This window comes from Budorcas taxicolor, chromosome 11 (genome assembly GCF_023091745.1).
Source record: "Budorcas taxicolor isolate Tak-1 chromosome 11, Takin1.1, whole genome shotgun sequence".
In the NCBI taxonomy this organism is placed as follows: Eukaryota; Metazoa; Chordata; class Mammalia; order Artiodactyla; family Bovidae; genus Budorcas; species Budorcas taxicolor.
The window spans coordinates 32967630-32986039 of record NC_068920.1 but is presented as its reverse complement, the minus strand read 5'-3'; the positions used below and the strand labels follow the sequence as shown (position 1 = coordinate 32986039).

At 53.8% G+C, this 18410-nt stretch overlaps 2 protein-coding genes across 4 annotated transcripts; both read left to right on the top strand.

Moving 5' to 3' along the window:
* The first annotated feature begins 783 nt into the window (after positions 1-783).
* Positions 784-5748, top strand: LSM2 (LSM2 homolog, U6 small nuclear RNA and mRNA degradation associated). The gene is made up of 5 exons (XM_052649032.1): positions 784-1017; positions 1615-1682; positions 4964-4994; positions 5107-5166; positions 5279-5748. Exons 1-5 carry the CDS (start codon positions 1015-1017, stop codon positions 5402-5404), a joined length of 288 nt encoding a protein of 95 aa, XP_052504992.1. The 5' UTR covers positions 784-1014; the 3' UTR covers positions 5405-5748.
* An 875-nt stretch (positions 5749-6623) lies between these two features.
* Positions 6624-18308, top strand: VARS1 (valyl-tRNA synthetase 1). Of its 3 annotated transcripts, XM_052647687.1 has the most exons (31): positions 6624-6803; positions 7006-7427; positions 8655-8789; positions 8885-9023; positions 9095-9130; positions 9259-9383; positions 9469-9556; positions 9751-9851; positions 9993-10120; positions 11561-11725; positions 11933-12014; positions 12498-12617; positions 12711-12819; positions 12912-13006; positions 13235-13325; positions 13523-13647; positions 13731-13834; positions 13914-14072; positions 14187-14277; positions 14405-14510; positions 14596-14666; positions 14756-14881; positions 15171-15275; positions 15358-15426; positions 15561-15639; positions 15765-15892; positions 16223-16378; positions 16456-16662; positions 16746-16857; positions 16964-17289; positions 18170-18308. In XM_052647687.1, the coding sequence occupies exons 2-31, from the start codon at positions 7041-7043 to the stop codon at positions 18236-18238; spliced, it is 3834 nt and encodes a 1277-aa protein (XP_052503647.1). In that variant the 5' UTR covers positions 6624-6803; positions 7006-7040; the 3' UTR covers positions 18239-18308. The 3 variants fall into 3 exon arrangements, with proteins under 3 accessions (XP_052503647.1, XP_052503649.1, XP_052503648.1); XM_052647689.1 differs by lacking the exon at positions 9095-9130 and having other exon boundaries at positions 9472-9556; XM_052647688.1 differs by lacking the exon at positions 9095-9130.
* Positions 18309-18410: the final 102 nt, after the last annotated feature.

Genomic DNA, 18410 nt, shown 5'->3' with positions numbered 1-18410 from the left:
GAGCTGGGGAGTTGGGGCAAGGACCGGAACTTCTGCTTGAGGTCCTGATGTCACTCACAGGTGGGGCCTAGGAGATCCAGCCCTTAGGCACTCAATATTACAGTCCTTTACTTGCTGAAATATATTTCTTAAAAAACCTCCTAACAAATGTGTACTTTTATGCAAGAAGAGAAATGAAAAACTTATGATGAGCTTATTCCTTTAAAAATACGTTCACCTATTGTGTCATAATTTCCCATACTTATACAGCCTGGGGGAACATGCTGTAAGTATGTGTAACTGCATTTACTGCATTTGTGTCCCTTTGTGTTTGAGAGGGAAATATTTGGAAGTGAAACATTAGAATGGGTGTTTTTATCCCCGATCCAGTGTGTTCTGTTTTACTCAGTCCTTTACAGGACAGCTATAGGCAAAGTATGAAAGAAATGTAGACTGAGTAATGTGTTTATTGGGAACCTTTGATAAAATCAAGATTTGCTGGCCTGCAGGCTCTTGATCTCGGGGACTTCCCAATTTTTTTGTTGTTGTTACCCAAGTGTAGCATGCAGAGAAAAGTGTACAAATCATCATGGATTTTCACAAGCTCCCCGGCAGTCAGTCTGCAATAGGAAGTGTCTTTAAGGTAACAGCAAATCTTGCTGGAAGCGAATTTATTGTGGTAGAAAGGAACAAAAACCTGAGAGGCGGTGAGCCAGCCTTTTCAACCCAACGGGCGCAGTTGGGGCCTGCGCCTGCGCGGTGGGAGCTCGCCCCTCCGGGAGGAAGTCGAAAGGCGGGAAGCCCCGCCCCTCTCCCGGCTTTGGCTTTCTCCTCAGTTTTACCCGGCCGGCTGCCCCTGAGCCGCAAGCCAGCCGTCCTCTGTCCTCCATCACTCGGAGCTCTCCGCTGTGCCACCCCGCTGCGCCTGCGCGACCCCACCCCGCCCCACGCGCGGGCTCGCGATCCAATTCCCGCCAGGCCTCCGGCCCACAGCACCCGGCCCGCGCCTTCCCGGTCCAGCGGAGAGCAAGCACCATGGTAGGTACCGTGACGTCACAAGGGGGCGCCCTTGGGGAGCGCGGGCGGTTGGGACGGTTGGGGGCGGGGTGGGCGTCCCTTTGGAGGCTTTGTTCCTCTGGGCTGCCGTTGGGCCCTAGATTTTTCCCTCCGTTATTGGTTCCTGCACCTCAAGTTCTTTGAGAAGAGACTTGGAAGCAAATGGAATTTTTTTATCCCCTATGAGAGAGTCAGCAGGGACAGTAGACGTCAAGGAGCATTTCCCTGACGGAGACCAGGCTCCGAGAAGGAGCGGGTGGAATACTTGCTACAATTCTCTAGGAGGCGTGGGCAGGACCCCAGGAGAGAGAGTCCATTGAGGCAGACCCGACGTGTGCAGGGCAGATGACTCTGGGGCTTTCTGTCAGGGGTTGGTAGTGTGCATCATCGTCAGGGCTGCAGCTGTTCATTCGAGTATTCCTTCCTGTGTTCCTGTGAAGTATTCCTTCCTGTGAAGTTTAGAGAACTGCCAGAGATGTGGCGGGATCCCAGTACCAATGTTTGGTAATACTGGCAGGGATTCACACCTCTTTACTATGTCCCCTCCCATATGATGATTTTCCCCCTCTCGCCCAATAGCTCTTCTATTCCTTTTTCAAGTCCCTTGTCGGCAAGGATGTGGTCGTGGAACTCAAGAATGACCTGAGGTAGGTACTTGTTCCCACCAGTTTGTAGGGGGTGGATGTGCCAAGCGCCCTGGAACCTGTTTAATTTGACGAGTATTTGAGCACTAGGCAAGGTGGGAGAGATACAAAAGGGAGAAATGACTTGTGCCTTAAACTTGCAGATTAGCTGGGGAGTTGTATCATGTATTGGAAAACAATATAAAGAAATATATAAGTAGTAAGAACCAGAGAGCAGACAGGGCAGACCCAGCTACTAGAAATCGAAGTATCAGTTCCACAAGTAACGATGTATGTAGAAGGATGTTGGTAGATTTGTGTGTGTGTGTAATAGTCACAAGTTGGGGGGGAAATAGCCATAAATAGGCAATGGGTTCGATTGTGGTATTTCCACATAATATAGCTGTCACATAGAAATGAGATACCAATAGGGAAAAGCTATTGCAGTACTGTATATGTGGCATAATCTCCCTTTTGTTGAAGAAAATATAAAAGATACACAGGAGACCAGTGAGCTCCTGTCTGTACTGCTTTTACATCCCCTGTCCCCTTGTATCATTAGCTTCTAATTATCTCTCAGGACTTGTGAAAGTTATTTCACACTATATCCCTGGACTTTCCTGGTTCTAGCCAAGTACACTCTTCTGTTACAAAGTCTTTCTCCTTGCCTAGTGAGTGCTTCTCAAATTGTGATTTCATAGAAATGTATTAACTGTTTAGGAACCGTCTTTCCTACAGGGCCAAGACCATGTTTACGTTTACCACTGTGTACCTAATGTCTAACACAGGCCTGAATAAATTGTTTAACTCATTTTATTTTCAGAACATCTCTACATGACATACACTATTGTTGCTGTTTTACACATGAGGCAACTGAAGGTTGGATAGATTAAGAAACTTGGTTAGGTCTACACAACTAGTAAAAGACAAAACCAGAACTGAAATTCCATTATCTGCTCCCCCGCCATACGTTTCTAATGGGCTTCCTTGATAGTTCAATTGGTAAAGAATCCACCTGGAATCCAGGAGACCCTGGTTCAATTCCTGGGTCACGAAGATCCACTGGAGCAGGGATAGGCTACCCACTCTAGTATTTTTGGGCTTCCCTTGTGGCTCAGCTGGTAAAGAATCCGCCTGCAATGCAGGAAACCTGGGTTTGATCCCTGGGTTGGGAAGATCCCCTGGAGAAGGGAAAGGCTACCCACTCCGGTATTCTGGCCTGGAGAATTCCACGGACTTTATGGTCCATGGGGTTGCAGAGAGTCAGACATAACTGAGAAACTTTCACTTCACCCCTTTTTAAATTAAAAACAGGGTCGTAGTCTCTATGCAGTTGTGAAACTTGCCTTTTCACTTAACAGTATGTTGTGGGTATTTTCCATGTCAATAAAGTTGATGTTTAACATTGTTAATGTCTGAATGGCATTTTTCTAAGCTGGCTAGAACTGATTTAAGCAAAACCTTGCTGCTGGACACTTAGGCTGTTCCCAATTCTTCGTTTTTACAAGTGATCTTGCCCTGTATCCTTAAGCGTATACATCTCATTTCATTAGAAGAAAAAAAAGAATCCTTTGAATGAAATGTACATTTTAAATATCAAAACATACTACCTTACTGTCCTTTAGAAAATTTGAGTCAATGTATTCTCTCCCTAGCAGTTTCTTCTACATTTCTTTGTGAGATAATTTCTTAGTGGGGAAACATTGACATGGCGGAATGGTGAAGCAAGGGATTTATTTGCCTTTTAGGTCAGAGATTTCTGATCTATGGTACCCACAATGCATGTGATATTGATTGCATATAAATTGGGTCCATATAGAGAGGCAAGTGTGGAAACCACAACTACTTTCATCACTTCTGTAAGATGACTTGTTTTTTATTTTCCTCTTTTTTTCTTCCTGGGTTTTCCAAATGGCAAGAATAACTGTTCTTATAGCCTCAGACCCTAAAGCAAGGACTTAAAGATTCGAAGGTAATCCATTGAGTTGGGAGAAGTGCTCTTTCTCTCGTGCTGGGTGTCAGACCACTTTTGTGCCAAGTATCTCATTCTAAAGGGATTGAAGAAAAGTTACCACTTTATGCAATTCCTGAAAGTTATTTCACAGCTGCAGTAGGTGATAGGGCACCATCAAAGGTTTTTTGTTTTGATTTGTTTTTTAGCATCCAGGAATATGGTGAAATCACCACTGAGGCAGTTGGTCTGACACTGGATTTCAAATACTTAGAATTTTACAAAAACTAGGGCCCAACAGAGAACCAACAACTTGAATTTTGGCAAGATTAAGGATGTTTTAAAAACTGCTATTAACAATTTTTAAATACAAAAGGGCAATTAAAGAGCAGTTATTCTTACAAAGAAAACTATTGACAACCTTTACCACACTATACACATACTACACTAGCTTATGTTTCCTCTTTTGTCATAGATTCTTGGAATCTTTGAGTGCATATTAGTGTTTCAGAAACAGGTTCTAAGGAACTTAGAATCTGGTGGTGACATGCAGGATGGTTAGGGTGAAGGCAGCCAGGCTGGAGGCTAGTGTGGATTGAGCTGTAAAGTCATTAGACCTTGGTTTGTCAAAGAGAATTATAGAAACTGCAGAAATGTTAGACATCAGCAAACAGTGGGGATTTGTAGGACATGAAAGGTCCTTGATTTACAGGGGTTGAGCTTGTGAGAGTGTTGAAACCATTGGCAGAAATTAAAGGATTGGGAGAGAGTCTGGCTTGAAGCACTGGTATTTAGATAGCATTCCTCTTTAACATTGCAGGGGGCTCATGGATTCAGGGAGAGGACATCCCTTGTGCCTACATCATCAAGAACACTGCTAGTTTGTTAATTTATATACATTACATATGGGGCTCTGGTTCCAAAGCAGTAGTATTTGAAAAGAACCGATGATTTGAGGGGTCATACAGGCCTGGATCAAAGTCCTTGTTCTAAACTTGGCCAAGTTACAAAATGTTTCTGGGACCCTGGATGTTTCATAATAGCTACCCAATGAAATGGCTGTAAAGATTACAAATACTATGGAGAATACAGGTCTGGCACAGTTGTTCGATGGCAGCTACAAGAGTGAGTTGGTTTAGGGAGAAGAGATGTGAGGTCTAAAATAACACACTGCTCTGGAAGCACTTTCTTTCTACTCCAGAGCTTAGTCATGCCCCTTTCTGGTTGTACCTTTTCTGGTTTCTTCAAGTCCTTTACTTCCCCCAACCGTGTTCTTATCCCCTGCTCTGAAGTCACCTCTGTGTTGACTTTGGTATAAATTAATTTGATTGTACCCTCTCTCTGCCCATAACAGCATCTGTGGAACCCTCCATTCTGTGGATCAGGTGAGATTATAAGGGCCCTAAATGGGGTCTTGGGGAAGGAAATGGGAGAGCTTGAGAGCTGGGTACTTTGATCTTGTCTCTAGTTTTAACGATGGTGTTCATCTTTTCTTAGTATCTCAACATCAAACTAACTGACATCAGTGTCACAGACCCTGAGAAATACCCTCACATGGTGAGTTGTGGATAGTAGAGAAGAGGAACACCTCTCAAAGAAAGCATGGGGTCCCTGGCTGGATAGAGGGCATTTTTTAAGGGTGTTTTCACATTTGCCTATCTTTGTCTAGTTATCAGTGAAGAACTGCTTCATCCGGGGCTCAGTGGTTCGCTATGTGCAGTTGCCAGCAGATGAAGTCGACACACAGTTGCTACAAGATGCAGCAAGGAAGGAGGCCCTGCAGCAGAAGCAGTGATAGTTCCTCCTCCCTTCCCCTCCTTCCATTGGTGACCCTTAACATCATTTCCCAGTCCCGGAGGCCTCCCTCCCACACTTCTTGAAGTGTTGTTTGTTTTTTGATAGCAAAAGCTGCTGCTTTTTTTTTTTTTTTTTAAGAATGTGGATGAGAGGGCTAATAATGGGGAGCGGCTGTTCTCTGTTGAGTAGGCTGAGGAACTGAGAAGCCTTCCCTGTCTGCAGCACCTGCCTTTCTCACTTTTCCCCTGGAGGTGGTGGGAGAATCTATCAGATCTCTCCAGGGTGGCACGTGATTTATTGTGGGGAGGGAAGGAATCTGTCCCGCATCGGGAATAAAATTTATGAAGCAAATTCGAGTTCTGGTTCTGTGTGCGCTTTGGGAAGAGGGCTGGAGAGTGGGTGGGAAAGGCGCGCTTAATTCGTCCAAGCCCTGTTACTCTCAATTACCCCAGTATTATCCGCTACTACTCTCCTGGTATAAACCATAGCATTACCCCAACTGGACTACGCCGTGTCTTGTGAACATTCGCCTACCCAACAAAGCCTTATAGTGTATCTACAGTGCTTGCTGTCCTTCCATTAATATGAAAGTTAATGAGAGACCAAAAGTGCGTATGATGCTGCTGGATTTTTTCCTCAAGCCTCCTCAATCAGTACACTTTTCCCCGATATCTATTGTAGATAAATGCAAACAAGTGACAATTTTTGCTGTGGAGAGTTGCTGGCATTGAACACACGCCGTTAGCAAATAAGAGTTCCAGCTACAGATAAGAGTTCTCAGCATGAAGGGACCTTAGAGGCCCTCCAGCATGACGCCCTCTTCCCACAGAGGAGGAAATGAGGCCCGGGAGGTTAGGATGGGGGGAACCTGCACGCCGGAGCCTTTGGTCGAATGGACCCCGGTTCCGGCGCCGTCCGCAGCAGGTAGCGCTCTCCCAGCCGCTTCCCCGGCTGCCCGCTCGGCGCCGCCCTCCCTCCCGGCCGAGGACCCGCGCGGGGTGTCCGCGGCGGCGCCTGACGGGGTCGCGGTTCCCGGGGGCGTCCTCCTCCCGCCACCCCCGTACCCGCGCCTCGCTCCATTCCTCAGGAGCGCGATCTGCAGCGGGCGGCGTGACGGCCCCCAGCCCAGGGTCCAGCAGGACCGCGCCCGCACACGCAGGCGGGGCACAGTCGCCCGCGCCAGGACCCGCGGGCCCGGAAACGCTCTCAGTCACAAAGGGAGGGGACACGTGGGCGCCGACGGCCCGGGCGGCTGTCGCAGGGAGTTGGGTCGCCCAGAGAACCGCCCGCTGTCCCTGCCCGCCGGATTCCTCGGCCGCAGCCGCCAGGCCAGTCCAGCTTCGGCCGGCGCCCGGCTATGAGGTGGATGCCCGGCTCAGTGTGACCACCTCCCTCCAGTACGTACATGCAGCCCGAACCCGCGTCCCACGGCCGCCAAGGGGCTCCTCCGAGCTTCCCACACTCCCCGAGGGCCCGCGGTCACGGGAAGTTAGTTCCCCACTGTCACTGCCACTCCGAGAGCTGGGTCCTCTGGTCTTGAGGCCCAGTCATACTTAGTCCTAAATGCCTCGGTCTTACCCTGTCTCTCTTTCTCCTTAGGGTTTTTCCACCGCGTTCGGACCTCCCGCGTAACCATGTCCATTCTGTACGTCTCTCCTCACCCCGATGCCTTCCCCAGCCTCCGAGCCCTCATAGCTGCTCGCTACGGGGAAGCTGGGGAGGGTCCGGGATGGGGAGGAGCCCACCCCCGCGTCAGTCTCCAGCCGCCCCCCGCCAGCCGGACTCCTTTTCCTCCACCCCGTCTGCCTGCCCTGGAACAGGGTCCCGGTGGGCTCTGGGTGTGGGGGGCCACGGCTGTGTCCCAGCTGCTGTGGCCAGCAGGTCTGGGGGGTCCCGGGGGTAGTCGGGCAGCCGTCCTGGTCCAACAGTGGGTCAGTTATGCTGACACCGAGCTAATACCAGCTGCCTGTGGGGCTACGCTGCCGGCCTTGGGACTCCGAAGCTCGGCCCAAGACCCCCAGGTGAGAAGAAGCGCCAAGTGGGAGGGGGAAATTTAGAAGAAGAAAGCAAAACTCGGAATGGATGGTGAGCCAGGAAGATAGCGTATCAGACGTTGAAAAAGACTGATCATATCCCGGGTTGCCACCTGGTATCGTAACTTTGGGCAGGTTAAACTCTCTGAGCCTTGGTCTTCTTATGTATATGAAAATGAAAGTTGAGAACATGTTGAGAAGGTTAAAAGATGTGTGCAGAGCACACAGTCTAGTGCCAGGTGCTTTAAAAGTCTCTGAGTTTGGTGAATCTGAAACTGAGGAGGTTAGTTAGAGGTTACTATGAATTGTAGGAAAAGACGGGGTGAAGAAGAGGTGAGGAAAGGCAGTCAGAGAAGACAGTTGCTGGAAGAAGACAAAGGAGAAAAGAAATGAAGAAGGAAAGCAGGGGAAAGGAGAGAGAATCACACCAGATTATCAACGTAAATTCTTCCTGAATGGAGCTGGGCCTTACAGGCCTAATAACACCACCTCCTTGCAGAGTATTGAGCATATGGTGGATACTGAATAGTTTTTGAACGAATGAATGAGTGAAATGAATGTATGACTTAGATCCTGACTTACCCCCTCATATCCTGACTACTCTATCGAAATAGAGGGCTCCCCCTCTGGGATTCTCTCTCCCCTTCAAGCCTCCTTTTTTTTTTTTTTCCCCAGGGCTTTTAAGGAGAACAATAGGGTAATGCATTATATATTTGCACATTTATTGTCGCCGCCCCCCCAACTAGAATGTAAACTCCAACAGGTCATGGACTCCATCTGTTCAAACTGCCTCCTTGTTCATTAGATAAGTGCCTGGCATGCAGGAGGTACTTAATACATATTTGCTGAAGCAGTTACCGTGTTACCTCATGTCATCTTCAGCCTCTTGTGCTTAGTATATTGCAGCTGACATATAATAAGTGTTCAGTAGGGGGACTTCCCTGGCAGTCCAGTGATTAACATACTCTGTGCTTCCCCTGCAGGGGGCATGTTTGGATCCCTGGTCAAGGAATCCCACATGCCCTGTGACCCAGCCCCCCAAAAAAGTTTTTGGTAGGCATTTATTGAATGAGTGGGAAGATTTTTTATTATGATCTTTTCAGTGAAGAAGAAACTGGTGATCTGTGGGGATGGAAGGAGGCCCAAATGGATTGCATGGGGCTGGGGACTGAGGTGGGCCAAGCGTTATCTCATACCCCGTTGCCTTCCCACTAGGCTGCACTGGCGGCCCTGGGCAGAGCCCTGAGCCCCTTGGAAGAGTGGCTTCGACTGCACACCTACCTGGCCGGGGAGGCCCCGACTCTGGCTGACCTGGCAGCTGTCACAGCCTTGCTGCTGCCTTTCCGTTATGTGAGTCACTGGGACCTGGGGAAGAATGAGGACAGGTTCCCTCGGACCTCACTACAGGGTGACTAAGGATAATTCATTTCTTTCCCCCACCCCAGGTCCTGGACCCCGCTGCCCGCCGGATCTGGGGTAATGTGACTCGCTGGTTTATCACATGTGTTCAGCAGCCAGAATTCCGGGCCGTACTGGGAGAGGTGGTTCTGTATTCAGGGGCCAGGTCTCTCTCCCAACAGCCAGGTGAGGAAGGATGGAGAGTGGGTGGGGAGTGGGTTCCTCTGGGCCCTTGCTCATTTTCTTTTCTCTCTTAGGAATAGCAGAATCAATGGGACAGGAGCTGGGGGATGGTAGGTGGGAGGTCAACATGGGGGAGCCTTTGGGGAGTTAAATACGCCATCTGACACATGGTAGCCCTGTGAACAGCGCTGTTCACAGACCTGCAGGGACAGGTCTGCATTTCTGTGCCTCTTTACAGGCTCTGAGGTCCCTGCACCCCCAAAGACGGCTGCTCAACTCAAGAAAGAGGCAAAGAAACGGGAGAAACTAGAGAAATTCCAGCAGAAGCAGAAGGTCCAACAGCAGCAGCCACCCCCTGGGGAGGTGAGAGGCTGAGGGTGGAGCAGGATGGAGGGTTGGTGCCATGGTGAATGGCTGGTATCTAGGCCTATATCCTTTCCCTCCCAAGCAGAAGAAACCAAAACCAGAGAAGAGGGAGAAACGAGATCCTGGGGTCATTACCTACGATCTCCCGACCCCACCTGGGGAAAAGAAAGGTACTAAAAGAAAGGAGGGGGAAGGGAGACCCCTCCCCACTCTTCACTCCACCCTCCTTTTTTCTTTGTATCCTGTTTCCTCTGTCCTTGCTCCCACTACTTTGCTTAGTGAGGCCCATGTCCTTCTCTGCCGGCCCCTTGTCCCTTTCCCAGCTGCACCCAGCCTCGGCTCTGACCCTGCCCTTCTCCCTCAGATGTCAGCGGCACCATGCCTGACTCCTACAGCCCTCAGTACGTGGAGGCTGCCTGGTACCCTTGGTGGGAGCAGCAGGGCTTCTTCAGGCCTGAGTATGGGGTGAGTGGACACTGCCACCCAGGCCTGGAGGGGATGGGGGTGGGGAGGGACAGGGCTGAAGGATCCATGGCCCAGGAAGGGGCCAGGCCATGGAAGAGATGACATGTGGCCTTAGCAAGCACCCATCTTCCTCCCCGTCAGCGTTCCAGCGTGTCAGCACCAAACCCCCGGGGCATCTTCATGATGTGCATCCCACCCCCCAACGTGACAGGCTCCCTGCACCTGGGCCACGCGCTCACCAACGCGATCCAGGACTCCCTGACCCGCTGGTGAGCTCCTGTCCTCTCCTCCAGGCTTCCCTCTGCCTTCTGGCTCCTGCTTCTTGGCTCCCTTCTCTTTGCTGACTGGGGCTCTCACCTCTGCCCCCTGGTGGTGCTACATTTGCTTCTAGGTCATTCCCATCTGATGACTTAGCATCCTCCTCTGGTCAAGTAACCAACACTTCCACTTGCAAACTCTCTTCTCATGCCACTAAAAATAACATTGTTTTGAATTTAGAAAGAAATAATGTGAATATTTTCTTGTAAGAAATTTAAAGCTTCAAGTTTCCTTGACCACCTTCCTCCAGATTCACTCCCTCCTAAGAATTAGCCGCTATTATCATTTTGATGTGTGTCTTTCAAGACCTTTCCTATTTACTTACGTATTCATGTACCCATGGGATTCCCAGGTAGCTCAGTGATAATGAATCCACCTGGCAATGCAAGAGACACAGGTTCGATCCCTGGGTCAGGAAGGAAATGGCAAACCACTCCAGTATTTTTGCCTGGGAAATCCCATGGACAGAGGAGCCTGGTGGGCTATAGTCCATGGGGTCACAAGGAATTAGACATGACTTAGCAACTAAACAACAATATCTTGAAAATGTCAGAAAGTGTCCATGTCCATTACAGCATATAAGAAATACCTGTGGTCTGTATGACAAAGGAGTTGCTACAGTCCTGTCCCCAAGGAACTCTAAACCTAGTGGGGGTAAACAGATCAATACAATAATGAATATAATGTAGTTAGATGAGTCATTGAAAACAATGTACAAATACAGTGAACCTAATTAAGTTTACCAATGTTCTTTGATTTAATCTTCACTATCTTGTTAAAGAAAGCCTCTCTTGCCTCAAAGTTATAAACATGATCACCTATTATTTTCTTCTTTTTTTATTTTTGGAAATGATATCATTTTCTAATGCTTTTTCTCATAGTTTTATTTTCTTAAGTTGAAGGGTTTTTTAAAAAACAATTAAATTTAGACTTTAAAATAAAATTATTTTTGTGACTATGGGGAAGTAGTGCAATTTTCCAATCAAATTAGCTACAGTCTCCAACAAATTTATTGAACAGTTTGTCCTTTCTCCACTGACATGAAATGCCACCCTTAACAAATACTAAATATGCTTAGATCTGTTTCCAGTCACTGTTTTGTTTCCTTAATCGGTAACTTTGTTCCTGGTTCCTGTGAAAACTTGTTTTAATGATCATAGCTCTCTGATATGTTTTGCTATCTAGTTGGGCAGGAGCCTCCTCTTAGTTGTTTTGCCAAATTGCCTGGGCTGTCCTCACGCATCTCTCCCTGATGATTTTAGCAAGGGGAGAGTTCTGATCCACCGCCCCTTCCTTTCCTACGAAGTCCATCGACCACCTGTCTGGAGTTCCTGCTTCCCTCGGGGCAGCTCCACCACCCGCTCACCTCTGCTTCTCCATGCTCCCTGCAGGCACCGCATGCGTGGAGAGACCACCCTGTGGAATCCTGGCTGTGACCACGCGGGCATTGCCACCCAGGTGGTGGTGGAGAAGAAACTCTGGCGCGAGCAAGGGCTGAGTCGGCACCAGCTGGGGCGAGAGGCTTTCCTGCAGGAGGTCTGGAAGTGGAAGGAGGAGTAAGTGCCAAGTCCCTGCTGGCATCACAGCCCCGCGACCCTGGCTGCAGGGTCACACCCGCTCACAGAGGCTGAGGGTCATGGGGCCCCAGGGCCCAGGTCCATCTTAGAGCAATGAGTGACCCCACCTTCTGCCCCCTTAGCTACCTGATGTCATCCACCAGCCCAGACCCCATTGCTGATCCCGGTCTGTTTGTCCACTCCCAGGAAAGGTGACCGGATTTACCACCAGCTGAAGAAGCTTGGCAGCTCCTTGGACTGGAATCGAGCCTGTTTCACCATGGATCCTGTGAGTAGGAGTAGGAGGGGTCTCGGGGCTGGGGTGGGAGGGGGAAGCTCCCCACAGAAGAGAGCACACGCTGGGGGCCGTCCCCCAGGAAGTGGTCCACTCGTAGGAAACCACTAGGGCTCAGCTGCAAATGCCACTTTCTGCCCCATGTCACAGCCCTTTGTGTTCCCTGTCGCTCCCTATAGGAGCTCAAACTCCTTCAGGTGGCACCTGAGGGGCCTCCCCCTCCCCCGAGCTTATACCCCTGGGACTCTGCACTAGCCCCTGTTCCTAACTGAGTGACTTCCCTGCCATATCAGCATCACCATGCCATTTCCTATCTGTGTGTTCCCAAGTCCCCTCTCCCTGCTCAAGAAAAGCACTTCTCCCCTCCAGGCCTTAAAGGGGCCTGTGTGCTGGCAGGGGGCTCTGTGCTGCCAGGTCCCGCTGGCCTCTGCTGCCTCAGCACCCAGGCCCATCTCTGGCTTCCCCTGTTCCCACCAGAAACTGTCAGCAGCCGTGACAGAGGCCTTTGTACGGCTCCACGAGGAGGGAGTCATTTACCGCAGCACACGACTTGTCAACTGGTCCTGCACCCTCAACTCTGCCATCTCCGACATCGAGGTGTGCCCCTTCCCTCCCCCCAGCTCTCCACATCTCCACCACACACCCCCAGCCCCAGCCCTTGGGCCTCTTTTCTTAAGCTCTGTCTCATAGGTGGATAAGAAGGAGCTGACAGGTCGTACCCTGCTCTCCGTGCCTGGCTACAAAGAGAAGGTGGAGTTTGGGGTCCTCGTCTCCTTTGCTTACAAGGTCCAAGGCTCAGGTAGGAGCCAGGGGCACCAGGATCCTGGGCTGGGTTGGGCGAGGGGCAGGAAGGGCGCGCTGCTGAGACCACAAGGCCTCCTCTCACCCCAGACAGCGACGACGAGGTGGTAGTGGCAACCACTCGGATCGAGACGATGCTGGGAGATGTGGCTGTAGCTGTGCACCCCAAAGACCCCAGATACCAGGTGTGGTGGGGGTGCTGCCCGCAGCTGGGGGGAAGAATGCTGGGCGAGGAGGGCTTCTACACTATGTGTAGGGATGGGATGGGCACTGAGAAAATTGGATTCGAAACACATGGCTCTGGCTGCTTTCTGGCCCTGTGGATGGAGTTTGGGTGTCAAGAAATCAGGACCCTGCGTAGGAGGGAGTCGGGCCCAGCCCACTGCGTTTCTGGCGTCTCCCTCTGTCCCCAGCACCTGAAGGGCAAGAGCGTGATCCACCCATTTGTGTCTCGGAGCCTCCCCATCGTCTTTGATGACTTTGTGGACATGGAGTTCGGCACAGGTAAGCACTGGGCTGTCCTGTGGGAACAGGAAGGAACCATGAGATGCACCTGAACTTGCAGGACTTGGGCCGGTTCTCAGGGGACTGTGTCGGGGATGGGGTGGTCTGAGAGTATATCCATTGGCAAAAGGTGGGGTGCACGTGAGCAGAGACTGCACTGAGTCCTACTTGACCCCGCACCCCTACGTACACCCCAGGCGCGGTGAAGATCACCCCCGCCCACGACCAGAATGACTATGAGGTTGGGCAGCGGCACGGGCTGGAGGCCGTCAGCATCATGGACGCCCGCGGGGCCCTCGTCAACGTGCCCCCACCTTTCCTGGTGAGACAGCCTCGGCGAGGTGGCCATGTCAGGAGACAGCGGGGCTCCTGGCACAGCCATGATGGAGCCTGTCTCCCCCGCAGGGCCTGCCCAGGTTTGAGGCCAGGAAGGCAGTGCTGGCAGCGCTCAAGGAGCAGGGGCTGTTCCGCGGCATTGAGGACAACCCCATGGTGGTGCCACTTTGCAAGTGAGGGCAGAGGCCAGGGCAGGGGGTGGGCGCCTCGGGGTGCTCCCCACTCAGCCTCCTCACCCACGTGTACCTGCAGCCGCTCCAAGGACGTGGTGGAGCCTCTGCTGCGGCCGCAGTGGTACGTGCGCTGTGGGGAGATGGCTCAGGCTGCCAGCGCTGCCGTGACACGGGGTGACCTCCGTATCCTGCCGGAGGCCCATCAGCGGACGTGGCATGCCTGGATGGACAACATCCGGTGCGTCAAGCCCCTTGATGTAGGGAGGGCGACCAGGCGAGGGGCCGAGCCAGGCACACCCGGGCGCCCCGCCCGCCCCTCCTTCATGCCCTCTCCTCCCTCTGCCACTTTCAGGGACTGGTGTATCTCCCGGCAGCTGTGGTGGGGCCATCGCATCCCAGCCTACTTCATCACTGTCAACGACCCTGCCGTGCCCCCAGGGGAGGTGAGAACCAGGCCGGGGCTGGAGACTGGCACATCTGGGGTTGGGGAGGGCTTTCAGTGCATTGGGTCTTGGTGGGGGGACAGGCAGAGGCGCCCTCTTGGGTACTCACTCCACCTGGGCATGGCAGGACCCTGACGGGCGGTACTGGGTGAGCGGGCGCACTGAGGCCGAGGCCCGGGAGAAGGCAGCCAAGGAGTTCGGCGTGTCCCCTGACAAGATCAGTCTCCAGCAAGGCAAGGCGGGGCCTTGCGGTGGGGGGCAGTGCGGGGCTGATCCTCACCTCTACCCCTCTGACTTCTGACCTCTGGCCCCCCTCAGATGAAGATGTACTGGACACCTGGTTCTCCTCTGGCCTCTTCCCCTTCTCCATCCTAGGCTGGCCCAACCAGGTACGTTCCTGGGGCCAGCCCAGGGCTGGGTGGGAATCTTGGGTGTGGGTGCGTGGCTCCCCATCACTCATGCCCTGCTCTGACCCCAGTCAGAAGATCTGAGTGTGTTCTACCCGGGGACGCTGCTGGAGACAGGCCATGACATCCTTTTCTTCTGGGTGGCCAGGATGGTCATGCTCGGCCTCAAGCTCACTGGCAAGCTGCCCTTCAAAGAGGTGTGGAGACTGCCGCTACCCCCACAGTCCCCTCCCTCACCTGGACAGCTGTGGGTGGGCTCGGCCAAGGGGGCTGGTGGGGCCGCACACCAGCCTGCGCGCTGCTAAGCAATTCTGTACCTTGCTTCCTAGAAGAGGGAGCACTTCTGATTCACGAGAAGGGGCTGGCGGGGCCGCTGAGGGGCCCGAGGTTCAGAGAGGAACAGACCGGATATAGGGGTGAGGGGAGAGGCACTGGGGTCTAGGTGGGGAGACGTCCTCACAGGCCTGCCCTGCCCTGCCCTCGCAGGTCTACCTCCATGCCATTGTGCGGGACGCCCACGGCCGGAAGATGAGCAAGTCTCTAGGCAACGTCATTGACCCCCTGGACGTTATCCATGGGGTCTCCCTGCAGGTGGGGCTGGGTGCTGGGTCAGGCCGGGAAGGGCTGTGGGGCGGTGGTCACGGGCCCCTGACTGCTCCCACGTCACCTTCAGGGCCTCCACGACCAGTTACTGAACAGCAACCTGGATCCCAGCGAGGTGGAGAAGGCAAAAGAGGGGCAGGTACAGGGGGCAGATACGGGGGTGGGCCGGTGGCTGGCATGTGGGCAGAAGGCAGGTGAGCCTGGCTTAGGACACTCCCCTCCCTGACTCCTCCTCTGTTGATTCCTCCCCCTCCGTTGACTCTTCCCCCACAGAAGGCAGATTTCCCGACGGGGATCCCCGAGTGTGGCACCGATGCGCTCCGGTTTGGACTGTGCGCCTACACGTCCCAGGGTATGACTCCCTGCGGCAGTCTCAGCTGCATCCTTCTTCCTCCCCAGAGGCACCCCTCTTTCCACTGCCCAGGGCCCAGGGCTGGGAGGGAGAGCAGTGTAGACTCACGCTTCACCTCCGCCTAGGCCGTGACATCAACCTGGATGTGAACCGGATATTGGGGTACCGCCATTTCTGCAACAAGCTCTGGAACGCCACCAAGTTTGCCCTCCGTGGCCTTGGGAAGGGTTTCGTGCCCTCACCCACGTCCGAGGTGAGAGCCTGGTGGGCGGTGAGGTGGGCAGCACCCATGTGGGTCACACCCTTGCCATCCCAACATCAAGCCCGGCCCCTGCCCCTAAGGAGCCTGCATGTAGCTGGGGAACAGGACACAGGGGAAGCCTCAGGCACTGCAGTCCTCCCGCACAGTGGCGCAGCCAGCCCTTTCTGGCCTGGGCCACCACCCTGGGCACGTGGTGGTTGCTTTGGACCCATCTCCTCCTGGAATGCAGATTCCCCGTGGTTCCCATTCCCATGGGGTTGTGGCCCCTCCTCCTGGGCACATGGTGCCCCTTGGCTGACAGGCTCCTTCCCCCACCGCAAGCCTGGAGGCCACGAGAGCCTGGTGGACCGCTGGATCCGCAGCCGGCTGACCGAAGCTGTGAGGCTCAGCAACCAAGGTTTCCAGGCCTACGACTTCCCGGCTGTCACCACCGCCCAGTACAGCTTCTGGCTCTACGAGCTCTGCGATGTCTACCTGGTGAGGAGGAGCCGCCTGCCCCACTTCCTGGTCCTTGGCCTTCTCCAGCCCTGAACCCTGTGCCCCTCTGTCCCCAGGAGTGCCTGAAGCCTGTGCTGAATGGGGTAGACCTAGTGGCAGCCGAATGCGCGCGCCAGACCCTCTACACCTGCCTGGACGTGGGCCTGCGGCTACTCTCACCCTTCATGCCCTTCGTGACCGAGGAGCTGTTCCAGCGGCTGCCCCGGCGAACACCACAAGCTCCCCCTAGCCTATGCGTCACCGCCTACCCAGAGCCCTCGGAGGTATGGGGTATGGCCTGGATACGGGGCTCTGGGGAGCTCCTCAGAGCTGCCCCAGTTTCCTTACCCCCTTCTCCTCCCCTCAGTGCTCCTGGAAGGACCCTGAGGCAGAAGCTGCCTTCGAGCTGGCCCTGAGCATCACTCGAGCTGTGCGCTCCCTGCGTGCCGACTACAACCTCACCCGGATCAGGCCCGACTGTGAGCCTTGGGCCCACACATTCCCCTGTTCCCTCCCACCCCGGGACCAGTGTCTAGCATGACTGCCTCGTCTCCGTCTCCTCACCTGTCTCCCTTCCCCCGGCAGGTTTCCTGGAAGTGGCTGACGAGGCCACAGGTGCCCTGGCATCGGCAGTGTCGGCCTACGTGCAGACGCTGGCCAGCGCGGGGATCGTGGCTGTCCTGGCGCTGGGGGCTTCTGCACCCCAGGGCTGCGCTGTGGCCCTGGCCTCTGACCGCTGCTCCGTCCACCTGCAGCTGCAGGGGCTAGTAGACCCAGCCCGGGAGCTGGGCAAACTGCAGGCCAAGCGTGATGAGGCGCAGCGGCAGGCCCAGCGTCTGCGGGAGCGCCGCACCGCCTCAGGCTACACTGTCAAGGTGCCCCTCAAAGTTCAGGAGGCAGATGAAGCCAAGGTGTGTGGCATGTGGGGCATTTCCTTCCCCATTTCCCACCTCTTGCTCCCTCCACCATCAAACCCCCTCCTGCAGCTGCTCTGCCCGGCCCAGGCAGGAGAGCAGGTGGGCCCATGGCATCCCTCCTTTTACACGTGAAGGCCAGCCAGGGCAGGGGCACAGCCCTGGGTCTCACAGCAGTTTGAAGTTGGAGGCAGACCAGCCAGCCAGCCAGACCCCTCACGCACCACCCAGTGCCCAGAATGTGGCGTCCACATGCCGGGACCTCGGCTCAGGATGGAGCCAGTGTAGTCAGGGAATTCAGCAGATCACCTAGGGCCCCTCCAGCGAGGAACCATGGGGTAAACCAGGGGAACAGAGGAACAAGCGTGGAGGCTAAGAACCCGGATGGCTGAGCAGGGTTCTCTCACTCCTGTCTACCCAGAAGCCGTCTCACAGCAGGGCAGTATTACCGACACCATTTTCCAAGCAAAGGCTAACGGCCTGCCTTGGAGCCTGTGTTCCTAACCACTGTGCTCTACCTCCGGGTCAGGGCCTGGGGCTGGGCCACTGGGTGGCGCATATGAGCGCTGAGGCCCCTTTGTCCTTGGGAACTGAACACTCTGGGAAAAGGCAGGACCCAGGAGACCAGCGATGATGGAAGAGAACAAGGTGCTGCTAGAAGTGAATGAGGATTCTAGTCAGAGAGGAGGCTGCTGCTGGGAGGCTGGTGAGAATCAGCGGGAAGACAGGCCAGCCAAACACACAGGCCCCCAGCTACTCCCTGCCCATGGTCCTCACCCATCTTTCCAACTCTAATCCGTCTGCTCTTGCGGGTGTTTGGGGTTCTCCTCTCCTGGGCCTGGGCCTCCTCACCCACCACCCCCTCTTCTGTCCTCAGCTCCAGCAGACAGAAGCAGAGCTCAGGAAGGTTGATGAGGCCATTGCCCTATTTCAGAAGATGCTGTGAAACACGCAACTCCAACCCTCATAACCCCCAGTGGTCCACCATGGGGATGGCAGTAATAAAATATTTTGCCACAAAACCTGGACTGTGTGTGTGGTGGGGCTGGGGAGGGGGTGCTGAGGGGCTGGGTTCCTGGATCCTCAGGTGCCAGTGTGAACAACAGGAGGGCAGCAGG

Bases quoted from the DNA above. Each gene is read 5' to 3' on its own strand.
- LSM2 (XM_052649032.1), top strand. The intron at 1,683-4,963 runs GTAGGTACTTGT...TGCCCATAACAG, and splicing joins GAACTCAAGAATGACCTGAG to CATCTGTGGAACCCTCCATT. The intron at 4,995-5,106 runs GTGAGATTATAA...ATCTTTTCTTAG, and splicing joins CCCTCCATTCTGTGGATCAG to TATCTCAACATCAAACTAAC.
- VARS1 (XM_052647687.1), top strand. From the start codon at position 7,041: ATGTCCATTCTGTACGTCTCTCCTCACCCCGATGCCTTCCCCAGCCTC. The intron at 9,024-9,094 runs GTGAGGAAGGAT...TTTCTCTCTTAG, and splicing joins GTCTCTCTCCCAACAGCCAG to GAATAGCAGAATCAATGGGA. The intron at 14,882-15,170 runs GTGTGGAGACTG...CTGCCCTCGCAG, and splicing joins GCAAGCTGCCCTTCAAAGAG to GTCTACCTCCATGCCATTGT.